Source organism: Leptonotus elevatus, chromosome 17, assembly GCF_054856555.1.
Source record: "Leptonotus elevatus isolate MCC_2025b chromosome 17, RoL_Lele_1.0, whole genome shotgun sequence".
NCBI classification, from domain to species: Eukaryota; Metazoa; Chordata; class Actinopteri; order Syngnathiformes; family Syngnathidae; genus Leptonotus; species Leptonotus elevatus.
This window is the reverse complement of record NC_141255.1, coordinates 4,642,094-4,654,669: the sequence shown is the minus strand read 5'-3', so window position 1 is coordinate 4,654,669 and position 12,576 is coordinate 4,642,094. Positions and strand designations below refer to the sequence as shown.

General features: G+C 38.7%; 2 protein-coding genes across 3 annotated transcripts in view; both read right to left on the bottom strand.

The window, feature by feature from the left end:
- Positions 1 to 1,582, bottom strand: part of LOC147159386 (pyruvate carboxylase, mitochondrial-like) — a 146,643-nt gene extending 145,061 nt beyond the window's left edge. Inside the window, exon 1 of the mRNA XM_086059741.1 lies at positions 1,238 to 1,582. Coding sequence (XP_085915867.1) covers positions 1,238 to 1,248 — 11 coding nt within the window. The 5' untranslated portion in view covers positions 1,249 to 1,582. The remainder of the gene's footprint in view (positions 1 to 1,237) is intronic.
- A 2,301-nt stretch (positions 1,583 to 3,883) lies between these two features.
- On the bottom strand, positions 3,884 to 11,372 carry LOC147159385 (zinc finger protein 541-like). 2 transcript variants are annotated; one of them, XM_086059585.1, is made up of 12 exons: positions 11,309 to 11,372; positions 11,079 to 11,187; positions 8,382 to 9,224; positions 7,626 to 7,723; positions 7,378 to 7,550; positions 6,444 to 6,583; positions 6,268 to 6,371; positions 6,139 to 6,199; positions 5,867 to 5,955; positions 5,546 to 5,659; positions 4,755 to 4,855; positions 3,884 to 4,667 (listed from the first exon to the last, which is right to left on the bottom strand). In XM_086059585.1, exons 3-12 carry the CDS (start codon positions 9,205 to 9,207, stop codon positions 4,364 to 4,366), a joined length of 2,010 nt encoding a protein of 669 aa, XP_085915711.1. In that variant the 5' UTR covers positions 9,208 to 9,224; positions 11,079 to 11,187; positions 11,309 to 11,372; the 3' UTR covers positions 3,884 to 4,363. The 2 variants fall into 2 exon arrangements, with proteins under 2 accessions (XP_085915711.1, XP_085915712.1); XM_086059586.1 differs by lacking the exon at positions 11,309 to 11,372 and having other exon boundaries at positions 4,764 to 4,855; positions 11,079 to 11,251.
- Positions 11,373 to 12,576: the final 1,204 nt, after the last annotated feature.

Below are 12,576 nucleotides of genomic sequence, written 5' to 3'. Positions count from 1 at the left end.
ATTAAGCCTTCAAATTTGATTAGTTTGTTTGTTAAATAAGGTGGACCACAATTTATAAGCCTGAAGTACATTCTCATATAAATCTTACAGTGTACATGTACAAGTTTATTGATTAATATTTTCTAAATTTGAGTTATTAAAAAAAATCGCAATAATCAATTTTTGGATTCGTATCGGGATTAATCGGTATCGAATCGTGACACAGATCGACTCGCAAGCTACTAGGCAATTCACACCCCTAAACGATTACCATCAAATGTTAAACTTATCGCACTATAACATGAAAATTACCACAATAAGATGTGAACGTTATCACATTATAACATGTTACTGAACCAACCACATTTTAACGTGAAATGTATTACATTAAAACCACTCATCACATCGTACCATGAAATTTGTCACATTAAAACATGACATTTTAGCACGTTCAAACAAAAATGTGTCATGTTATAATTATAATGTCAACTTTATCATGCCGAGGAAATTTCCTGAGCTCTAGAATTTTAGCTCAATGAAAGCGCTTTGCACCCATAGGTGTCAAACTCCGGTCCTGGCGGGCCGCAGTCCTGCAGGTTTTGGATGTTTCCGATCTCCAACACAGCTGAAAACGATCCTACTGATTGGAATCAGCTTGTGTTGGAAGAGGGAAACCTTCAAAACCTGCAGGAATCCGGCCCTCGAGGACCGGAGTTTGACACCTATGGCTAGAGACTTTAGTTTTATAGTAGCTAGGATGGTAAAATGGGGACAAACATTTTAAGAAACTGCTCTCAATCGAGTCATGTACCGGTTTGGTATGCAGGATGGTTGTTTACCAGCCATGCCTGGCAACAACAAACAATTTGTAACCACCATCAACCACCTATCATAGTGAGACTACTCTTGAAAATTAATTTCAAAATAGTTTTCAAGCGAAAGTATAGAACACAGAGTTGAATACAAAGTTGTCGAAAAGTCTTCCTGCTTAAGGAATTACATGGCAGGCTGCAACGTCCACGTTTAAAAGAACTCCAAAGTAGCAGCGTGAAGCTAGCTAAAGTCAACGAGCTCCTGTCATTTTCGCTTCTTTCTTTTTTTTGCTTTCTGGCAGATGTGACAGCGTGACACGCACGCGCGTGCGTGTGGAGACAAATGGCAAACCGGACAGCCTGGGAACAAATGCGCGCACACACATACACAGACACACGTTTGGAAGACACGCAAAGCTAGCACGCTGTTCTGCATCAGTACTCACATGTGGTGCATCCGATGACAGGTAAGAGGACACCGAGTGTAAACAGTCGACTATTTTGAGGGCGCGTTGGCTTGTTTGTTTGGGTTGTGCCCACGTAGCTCGCACACGCACGGTCACGCTTGGAGGAGGAAGAAGAGGGAGGGAGGTCTGCTACTTTGGATCAATTTGCTTCATATGCGCACTCAAGGAAATGGCGTGGAGGGACGGGGCTGATTGGCCGGGGGAAGACTTGAGGACGGAGGTGCGCTGTCAAACACGCTAAAGCGGCTAAAGCTAACTGCTAGCAGCTCCGTGCTTTCCTGCGTACAGCCCTGGTTAAGCTCTTCTTTTCTCGCACAAACTCTGATCCCTCTCGCTCGGAGGTGACGTCACACAGACGCCCTCTCTGCTCTCGGCCAATCAGAAAGGAGGGCGTGGAGTCAGGGGCGGGCGCGAGTTTCGAATGGTATCGAGTTCATATTTGAGGCGTTTTGAACTTTTGGTCCCAAAAAATGTGATGAATATATTATTAAATAAACCTACTGTTTTCTATTAATAAAATTCAGATTGAAACAAATATGTATTGTTATCTATTTATCAAAATATTTTTCCGTTTTTCAGATTAAAAATATTTTTTAAATGCGCTGAATAACAAAACAATAAAAACAATGCAAGTAATTTACCACCATATTTTTACTTAATAATAATTATTATAATAATAACACAAAAAAAGTGTACATTCCACTTACCAACATGGAACAATATTTAGTTTTTTCTTGTTTAGATTTGATTAAAAAATATATTTTAATTCCTACTAAATGCTGTGTTATTTGTTTTCACTTTGTTCTTTCTATAATTAACATGATATGTGTGAATAAAACTGCTGGTTTCATTTTCATAAAGGTTTGTTTATTTAGGCATTCATTGCTTTTTGAATTATTATTAATTAGTATTTTCTTGTATTACTTATAGAACGTGAGTGTATTTTATTTAGTATTTTAATATTTAGTATTTTAGTCATGAGACCTGCTAAATAAATAAAATTTACTTATTCACCTTACATATTCAACATTATTGACTTGGCGTGGGCCAAATTTTGTGACCAGCTGTTTCCCAACCCTTATCAAACCCAAGCACATACATTATATTCCCACATTTTCTGACAATTATGACCAAATGTGTGCCTTGACTCAACAAAAATTGTGGAAACTTTCTGAGCATGAGAACTGCTTGTGACTGTGACAGAACACAAACTCATGACTGCCGTACTCGTGTTTGCTGTCTTACCAGCTCTGGATGAACAAGTTGATGTACGAGTCACAAAACAATTAAACTTAACGATCACTTCAAATACCATCCAACATGCATTGACCCACTTTCCCGTCCCGCGCGTGCACACACACACACATGCACACACGCACACTGAAATGTGCTTGCTTTTCCCTCTTTATCCTCATCTCTGCCGGCGCTGCCTCAGAGCTCGTAATTAAAGCCGACTTCCTCACACTGTTGGGATTCGGTTGCGTAATAGCTGGCACACCCTTCACATTGTTGTTGTCACAAGTTTTACTCCTTCTTTACACCCATGAGGATTTGATTTTTTGATTTCCAACACAAAAACGGAGACGATTGGAGATGGTGCATCACGTCTAGCACATGATTGCAGATTAAAACAAAAAAATGTTTTAGCTTGGCACAGTGTGACATGGATACTGGTGTAAGACCCTGGCATGCTGTGGGTATTTCGAATTGGTCATCAGTGTTATTTGACAAGTTTCGGAAGCGCACTATTAAAAGAACAAGCCAGGAGAGCTAGTCATTGTGTCAGGCGCGGGTGTCATGTTACCTCACTTTTCTTGATCGGTTTCATAAGCAAGATCACACTGGCACCACATCGTTGCTACTCTACCGAGGAAGAAAGCCGACACTTGACGGGTGCAAAAATTGTGAATTCAAAAAGATGTTTAGAGAGAAACGTGACGGCAGAAGTCAAAAAGTTGGGCTTTAACTCATTCACTGGCCTTGACGGCTATAGACGTAAAATATGAATTTATTAGTTTGATAATTTTTTCTACTTTTGTTAAAAGTATGAAAACCTAGAAAAAAATGTATTGTACATTTAGAACAGATATACAATTTGTGATTAATCTTGAGTTAACTAGTGAAGTCATGTGATTAATTACAATTAAAAAAATTAATCACCTGATGCCACTAATAATTTTTTTTTTTAAAAAGATTATAAAAAATTAGGGGCGTCAGACGATGACATTTTTTAAATTGTAATTAATTGATTAATCACAAATTTTATATCTGTTATAAATGCACAATATTAACATTGTTAATAAAAGTGGAAAAAAATGTGAAACTAATATAGTTCAAATTAATTTTTGACGTCTATAGCCATCAATGGCAGCGAATGAGTTAATTGAGGTGTTTAAATAAGGCAAAGGTCGCTGTCTGCACTGATTTTATGACGAGGTCACACATATTGCAGACATACTTCATACATCTTGCACTGACATAATAATCAGCCTTCATTTAGATATGGGATCATATCATTCCAGGTATGCTGTAAAACTAGAAGCAAATAAAAGATAGAAATCTGGTTAACTGGTTGCAAGGCTGCAAAACTCATACATAATATAAAATAAAATAAATCAGCAGCCATTACATTAGCAACACCTGCACAGTTTAATGGCTGATTGTAACAATTCTGACAACTTTCAAACCTTACAGTACAAATTCAAACACGACTTGTGTGGTAGCAGAATACAAAAACAGATTTTAAATCCAAATTGAATTCTAATGAAAGAAGACATCAAACTGCCTTCGGGCTCGCATTGCAATTATCACGAGAGCTAACCCAGAATACAGGTTCGCAATTGGCCCACATGGCAATTTGACATTGATTTCTGTTTTTGACATCAAAGTTTAATGCTCGTGTGGCCACTGAGGAATTGTTTGGGTATGTAATTTTTTTCTCCACGCAATGCATTTCAATGGGCTTCAGTTACATGCAGATTGCCGCATGTTATTGAAATTGGGTTTGAGATCTCTGATGTAGAACATATTGCAAAGAACATTTTTGCCAGTTTAAATCCGCGAAGACCAACTATAATGATGCATAAAAATGACTCAAATTTCGATTTAAGGTACATAAGCCTCCGTTTCCAACTCTTCAAAGGAGTGCCATGATTGGTTAAAAACGGAGGCGTATGGCGGTTCTCTTTGTATTGAGCCGTCAACAATGGCGCTTACGTCGATGTTTGGGCCGCCATTGTAGGTGGATGCTACTGGCAAGCTGGCATCATTGAGGGCAAAATAACCAGGAGTGACGCTGTGATCACTTTGGTAGTAGAAGTTTGATGGCAGAAGTCTGTTGCGCCAGGCTTTTGGGAAGTTACGATGGATTTTCATGTGAGCGTTGCGAGACTTGACCTTGTTGAACATTCTGGAGGAAACAGAGAAAATGATTACAGGATTACGACAAGGACTAAAAAATAAAAATAAAAATGAAAAAAAGACGGGGTCGACCCACTTTCCGCACTTTGTGCAAGGGAAGGAGCCAACCAATGGGGGCGCAGGGCCCGCCTCCTGCGGTCTCGGCTGCTTTTCCACTGGCGGAGAGGTAGACATCTCCTACAGAAGATGGCAAGATTATTCTCAAGGTTATTATCATAATGAAAAATAAAGAAATAACTCAAACTAAAATTGAACGAGAGCTGCGAGGAGATATAACGACAAAAAACCCTCAAATTTCCATGATTATTCGCCCTGGTTTCGACCTCAAAAACAGCATAAACAGTGTGCGATGAAATAAAAAGCTTTCGAGAACTTTCATCTTAAACCTCTTTAGATGAAACACAACATTTGAAGATAATTGGGGAAATTCTGTGAAAGGAAATTAAAAAAAAATATTTAAAATGGCGGGCTTCCTGTTAGGTTAAGTATATGGTTATAAAATAAATGTTTGGGGTTTGGGCTGTTACATATGCCGGCAAATTTTTACAAATGTAGGGGAACATGCTTTGGGAAAAATTTGTAGGGGGCACCACTGAGCCATTTTTTTTTAATCTACCAAAAGACAATACATAGTTTTGTAAATCTTTAATGATGTAAGCGTTAAGGGACTAAAAAAAAAAAAAGTTATTTTGTTCATTATATAGTATATATTTTTTAATTAGGGATGTTTTGATACCACTTTTTGGGTACAGTCAACTCCTGAGGAGTCACCGAACCCACTACATAAAATGTTAACAAAAAAAACAATGACAGACCATTTTAACAAAACTATACGAAAAGTAACAAAAAGTATACTAAAATACTCACAATTTCACTCTTGTGTTGCTGATTCTTCAGCTTTGTTTGTTTGTCTTGCTTATCTTGGCTTTTATTGATCATGTAATAAAACTCCACACATTGGTTGATTGTTTTAGTCTTCACCTGCAAGACACAAAAGTGTGCAAAGTGCAAGAAAACATTTATTCTTATACAATAATCTCCCGCTATTTGCAGGGAATAGGGACTGAATTAGGATGGCATAAATTAATAGTTTAAACTGTACAGATGCACAAAATATTATCCCAAAACAGTTTAATATAATTTTACACTCATCTTGAGCAAATCGATTTGATTATTATTATTTTTTACCATGTTGTGAATAAGCGAGAAGTTTTTCCCATGAGTTTTCAGGGCTTTGTTGAAAATGCTCCTTTCACTCTGGGTCCAAACGTCACTACCTGGACAAGGAGAAGACAAATGCGGAATTGTAAGAGGGGAGGACAACAGGAGGGGGGATGTCACACAAAGACCCCCTTTGTATCCACAGTGGGAAACAGGCGCTCATTTGCTGACTAATTTGTTGTATTTAAAGCCTAATATGACTTTGCATACATAATGTGCGGTTAGAGGTTAAAGGTTACCAGCATAGTGGTAGTCTTCTGTTGGTAATGCCCCTGTTAGCAGTAGCATCTCCAGTGTGGCCTGCACGAGAGAGCGAGTGAGCTGTGAGGCATGCGATGGATGACACGGGGGAGAGAGAGGACACCAACCATTATGTCGGCATGGCAGGCATGCAGAGAGTGCAGCGCCAGCTCGATGTTGCTGCCCCCTCCTGGAAAGCAACTGGAACTACTCAGCAATAGCAGCTTTTCCACTGAACACAAAAGATCCATCGTCTCATAAACTGAGCGAATATTCAGAATATTCCATTCGGGCAAGTGTTCACCTTGCTCCCGCTTCTCGCGACTGTCCATTATCTCGTCCCGTGATTTCCACAGAGAATGTTCCCAGGTCAATTTCTCCCTGTCCTCACCAAAGTTCAGCGGGGGGAGCTCCGCCTGGAAATCACTGCCAATGTTGATCATTCTGAGGCAAAAGAAGACCATGTGTGCTCTTTAATCCGGCCCACCGGCCATTTAATGTACATTAGTAGGTTAGTAAATTCCTAATTAAGGATTTTTGCAAATAAATAGGTTCTAACGTAATGTAGGCTAAATGCTAAAACCTTAGCGTGTTTTTCCCATAATCCCACGGGGTATTGACTTGCACATGTGTAAATTAATTAATAAATTTATTTTTTTGTAGAATTTGGCCTATATTATACCAATGTGTTAGAAAATTAAATAAGTAAGCATTGCTGTGTAAATATTTTTTACATAATGCCATATTAGGGGGGGGGAACGCCAAACAGTGCACTGCAGTTACAATAATAAATCAAAAATTAGGAATGAAAATGTTTACTTACTTCATTTTGTAACGTATTGGTATAATCAAATGTAACCCAAATGTAGGGAGGGAAAACTGCTTCTTTTTTTCTGCTCTTGCGCAAGTTAATATCCCCGTGGCAATGGCATTATGGAGAAAAATGCTAAGTTTTTAGCATTTAGCCTATAAGTACGTTGGAACATACTATACTTAGGCTGAATTGCTAAAAACTATATAAATAAATTCAAACGTAATTAAATACTTTCTTCATTGTTTTATGTTTACTATGACCTTGAAGTAAGATTGGCAACTAAAAATGAGAACATGTGTTTATTTTATTATTTTGCACACACATTACCACCTTCTTTTTTTCTTACTCGACTTACAAATCTGGCCCAACAATGTGACTTTTTTTTCTTTTCTTTTTTGCCCCTCCGTTCTTCCACTATACTTACGCTTCCACAGAATGATCTTTATCTCCTCTTGGCTGAATGGAGGAGAAGTAGGAGTAAAGTCCTGTCCCTTCTCGAGTCGGGTTGAGAAGGGGTCGCGGTGTATAGTGATCTCGCTTTTCCTGGTTAGAGTGAAGGAGGCTGGGAAATGGAGTTCCAGTGTAGGTTTGGGTTTTCTACAAGGAGAAGCAGTGAGTTAGCGGGAGGAAAAAGGACAAATTGTAGCCCATTTCGGGCTGCGGCTTGGTTACCCAATGGTGAGCGGCATTTCCTGTCACATGACTAGGAGATGCGTGACTCGGGTCTCTTCGTGATTTGTGAGAGGACTTTCCAGGTGAGGAGAGCGGTTCTGTAAATTGTGGGAAATGATTGAAGGCACATTTAGGGTGTATGCAAGATTGATCGATTGATATTAAAATCATGATTAATCAACACAATTATTTAATGATTTCAAAACTTAGTACTATAATGACATTTATAACAAAGCATAACTTGCAAGAATAATCTGAAAATAAATGACAATAAACTTAAATAAATCCTCCTAAGGTAAGATTTTGATTTAGCTTCATTGATAAAACTTATTTTTCCTTTTTTTTTTTTTTTTACAGATTAGGAAGATTTATATGCCTTTGAGTATTGTTCTCATGCCAGCCTGTGTCCCAAGAGCATGTATGAATATTTGTTACTGAAGGAATATCACTCCTAAAACAGTGCATGCAATGCTAATTTGACTGCTAGCATTAGCACTGGCAATGTTTTTAAAACATAGTATATCGTGTTTTTAAACATACAATTTGTTAATTGTTTTTTATTTATATTTAGTTTTATAGTAAATTCCAACTTGGATGTGGTGTGGGAGGGACATTAATAAAAAAAACAAATTATGTTTCATGTTTTGATAATGTCAATAGATGTCAATTCAGTATTGTTCCGTCTTTTCACATCACCAGCAAGAACAAATGTCTGAATTCACTCAATTCACATTTTTCATTTTCGTTAGATTGTACCTTTGATGTGTGAAGATATCAGGTTGCCGTGCACGGTGGCGTCCAACCCGGCGGGAAACGTCCACATCACGCCAAGGGAGCTAAGCGACGGCAGCGGCTGCGGGTTGGAAGCAAAAAAGTGGAGCGCTCCGTTGTCGTCTCCTCCATGCGAGTGGGACTGGGTGCATGTCATGGCTGGCGAGTGAGCCGGGGGAGGTAAAGGCGTGAGAGGCGGACTGAGCACTGAGGATTCCAGGTGAGACAACGAGAAGGGCGAGCAGGTGTTCGGATTGAAAAACTTCTCTGAATCTCTCGCTCCCCAAACGGGCCTGTGAGACTCAGGGAGGCTTCTCCTGGTCTGCGAGAGTACAGATTCTAGGAGCGGGTCTGGTTTCTGGATGATTCCGGCTGAGTTCTGGGGAAGATTCAGCGAGGGTAAAGTTTGGGGAGCCCCCATTTGGCTCAGTGGAGTCGGCTGGAACCAGGGCGCCTCCGACAACGGGCTGGGGGTCTCGCAGCTAGACCCAAAATCCCAACTTTGGGGCTCTATATTGCTCTTGCTCCACTTACTCGCAGCTGGGTTCAAACTCTGACCCGAGTACACGTCCCAGTTTCCATTGCTGTAAAATCCAGCCTCCGCGTCGTCCAGGCTTCTCGTTTTTTCGCCGCTTTCCAACCAATCAAAAGCATTAATGCTACGTCTTGCAGTAAGGAAAGAGGTCACATGGTCTTTCTCTTGACTTTCATACTGCTGGGGGGAGTCCTGGGGGGAGCCCACCACAGGGATCAGGTGGAAGGAGGGTCTTTGGGAATTTGAAAATTGCTGAGTGGACCAAAAGTCATCCATTGTGGCGGCTTGCTTAACTAGGACAGATGCAAAATGAAAACTCGTTAACTCATTCACTGCCATTGACGTCTATAAACGTTTAAAAAATTGTTTTAACTATTTCTATTAGTTTAAAAAAAATCCACTTTTGTTAATAAGAGTATGAAAACCTAGACATTTTTTTAATAATCTTTTTTTTTTTATTATTAAAATATTAAAAATTAGGGGCGTCAAGCGATACATTTTTAAAAAAATTTATTAATTGCATGACTTCAATAGTTAACTCACAATTAATCACAAATTTTCTATCCGTTCTAAATGTACGATACATTTTTTTCTAGGTTTTCATACTCTTGTTAACAAAAGTGGGAACAAATATTAAACTAATAGAAATAGTTCAAATGAATTTTTGACGTCTATAGCCGTCAATGGCAGTGAATGAGTTAAAGGTGAGAAGTCAAGTCAAAAACGTTCTTTACAATAAAAATGTTCTATGTGCCCCCACTAGTCTAAGCAAACCATACTGATTAATATGACGTTTGTAGAATATGAATTAAGTAGCAAAATCCGCCCGTTTTTATCCATCTCAGGGGGTGGCCATTTTGCCACTTGCTCTCAACTGAAAATTACATCACAGTTGCTCAGGTCTCGGGTAGTACTTTTCAGGCCACAAAGTGACAAAATGGCCGCTACCTGAAATGTATGGGAAAAAATGATTTTGCTGCTTAATTCGTATACCACAAATGCAAATTAATTAAAATACCGTGTTTAGCCCTGGAGAACCCAAGAATCCTTTTCTTCTTTGGAAAATTATGAATTATACATTAAATGACTGCTATATACCAAAATATATGTTTTTTCAATTTTAACCCTTTTTTTAAACTAGCTCAGAGTTGCTAATTTATCAAAATATATATATAAAACATACTCCTAGGCATTCTGCATTATGATATGAAATAGATTAACAAAAAAAAAAACCACAATTTTACCATCTGATGGTTTGCTGAGAAGATGGTTTTGTTTGGATTGATTTCCAGCTCAACAAAATTGGCATGTTGCCAGCCATCTTGTCACCACCACTCTGGCTCATGTAAGTGCAATATTCATCCACTAGATGACCCCATGCAGGGGTCAGAAGTGGCACTCTGGACTTTTGAAGTTAAATTTGTAAAAAAAAAAAGTCTTTATTTGAGTAGCATAATTTATAGGGGCCAAATTTGACCCCGTGGGTTCTCCAGGGTTAGACAAATAAATTGTTTACGTGACTTCCCCTTTAAATATATTAAAAACATACAGTAACATCAAATGTACCTTTTGGCTCTATCTACCATGACAAGTTGAAATCCTTAAAAATTACTTCTTCTTCTTTTTTTTATTCCTTAACATTTGCCAGATTGAATCGTACAGTTTAGACGTCATTTCTCAATGTTGGGCCAAAAGTAAAGTTGCTTCTTTTTCATTTTAGAAAACGTTGCTAATAACATTATCATTATTATTATCATTATCACTTAACCACAGTTACAGTATACTGATAACCTGGTAGCTTCAACTCATCACTATGGGTAGTTTTTACCCCTTGTTGGTTTTGACCTTTGATCTTTGCTGCGTCAAATCCTTAACACAATGCGCACAATGAGTAGTCTAACTCTTTTTTTTTTTAACTAAGAACTTGCAGATTATGTCCAAAAATCAACACAAACAAGCAATTTAAGCTAAACTGACAAGCACGCGCAAAAATAATTCAACTTATTTAGTAGTTATTTAGAGAGAAGCGCACGACTGTAGAACAAGACAGAAAGCGGAGAAGAGTACAAATATGAACTACATTAAATTTGGCTCGACTTTTTCTGGTTGTTTCGGGGTTTGTTTGTTTTGTTTTGGGTTTTTTTTACCAGTTTTCGGCGCTCACGTGTTGTTGCAGGTTGTCCTCTTTCTCTGCTGCCTTGTCTTTGACGTCTCACACCATCTTCTCCGCGCAACCACCTTCTTTTTGTGCATCACCTGAAAATGTGCGCACACCCACCCAAGATGTCACGCAGAAGAAACACAAAAGGCGCAGCTGCCGCATATACACGGTAAAACCACATTCATCGCTCTGTCACACACAAACACATACGCGTACATTCTTAACACTCAAGACAGGTGTCAGAAGAGACACGCGGTGTAGTGATGTTGCCGCTTTGCTTTTTCGTCGTCGTGGTAACCACATCCTGAGGAAACAAACACTGACGGATCTCCCTCCTCTCGGCTATGTTTAACTACATACCCCCCCCCCCCCCCACACCACCACCAACCCCCACACACACTCTTTCCATCTCGCTCTCTTCTTTTATCACTTTTTCACATCAACTATTTCTTCTATTCTTTTGCTGACTGTTGTCTCCTGCTCCGTTCGGGCACCACATGCAACGAATCGACCTCATTAAGCGTCTGAGTATGATTCAGTCTTCAAGCACGAAGTGTTACGTTGCAACTCACTAAATTCGCCTAACTTCAAAACATTGATTTCTCCGCGGCGTTTTCACATTATTTACTGTCTCTACAGGGTAAATGTCACAATTCCAGGAGAAGCGCTACATGTAGATTTCATCGCAAAGAATATTCTCTCTTATGGTATATCATTGAGTGCTACTCAAACATTCGTTCATTCATGTTGTCAGAACCATTATCAATGAAATGTAAACAAACAGTGATAACATAAGATAACAGTGATTTCAATGACAAAAATAGTTGTCGGTGTTGTTAACTGTGGCAACGTAAGATGGCTGCCTTCTGTGCGTGAGCACACGTTGAAGAAAAGCCAACGGGTGAAACAGCACCCTCTCGTGGACAAACGTATATGTCGGTTAACGACTGAAAAACAAATTAACAATCGTCATCCTTCTCTTTACTTTAGCATCTAAATTTACAGGAATTGACTCACAAATAATTAGCCTACGTGGCTGAAAGGTGGAAGGTCACTAGGTGAACACGGCCTGCTAATAGAGTAGCTATCTAGTGGGTTGTAAAAAAACAAACCGTTAATTTCCAAAACAACGACAAAACATCACTGTTAAGTCATTACATTGATTGAATGCACTCGAGGATTTTTAGAAAGTAGAAACCAAACAAATCAACGTTCATAACTACTCTAAGGGACTCTATAAAGTGCAATATTAGTCGTTTTACCACACAGGCTAAAGGATATAGCATGTGTTTGTGTTAGCATTAAAGTAGCATTGGTATTCCTAAGGCAATGTTTGGTTCTTGGATAATGTGATGTAAACAACAGAAAAGCGTATGCATTCTTCTTTGCAAGATAAGCCACACAGAGTAAAAGGCTAAATAACATAACACTAGTTAACTCATCAGCTTCATTCTTTCATATATAACAAAAAAAAAAAAGTGATT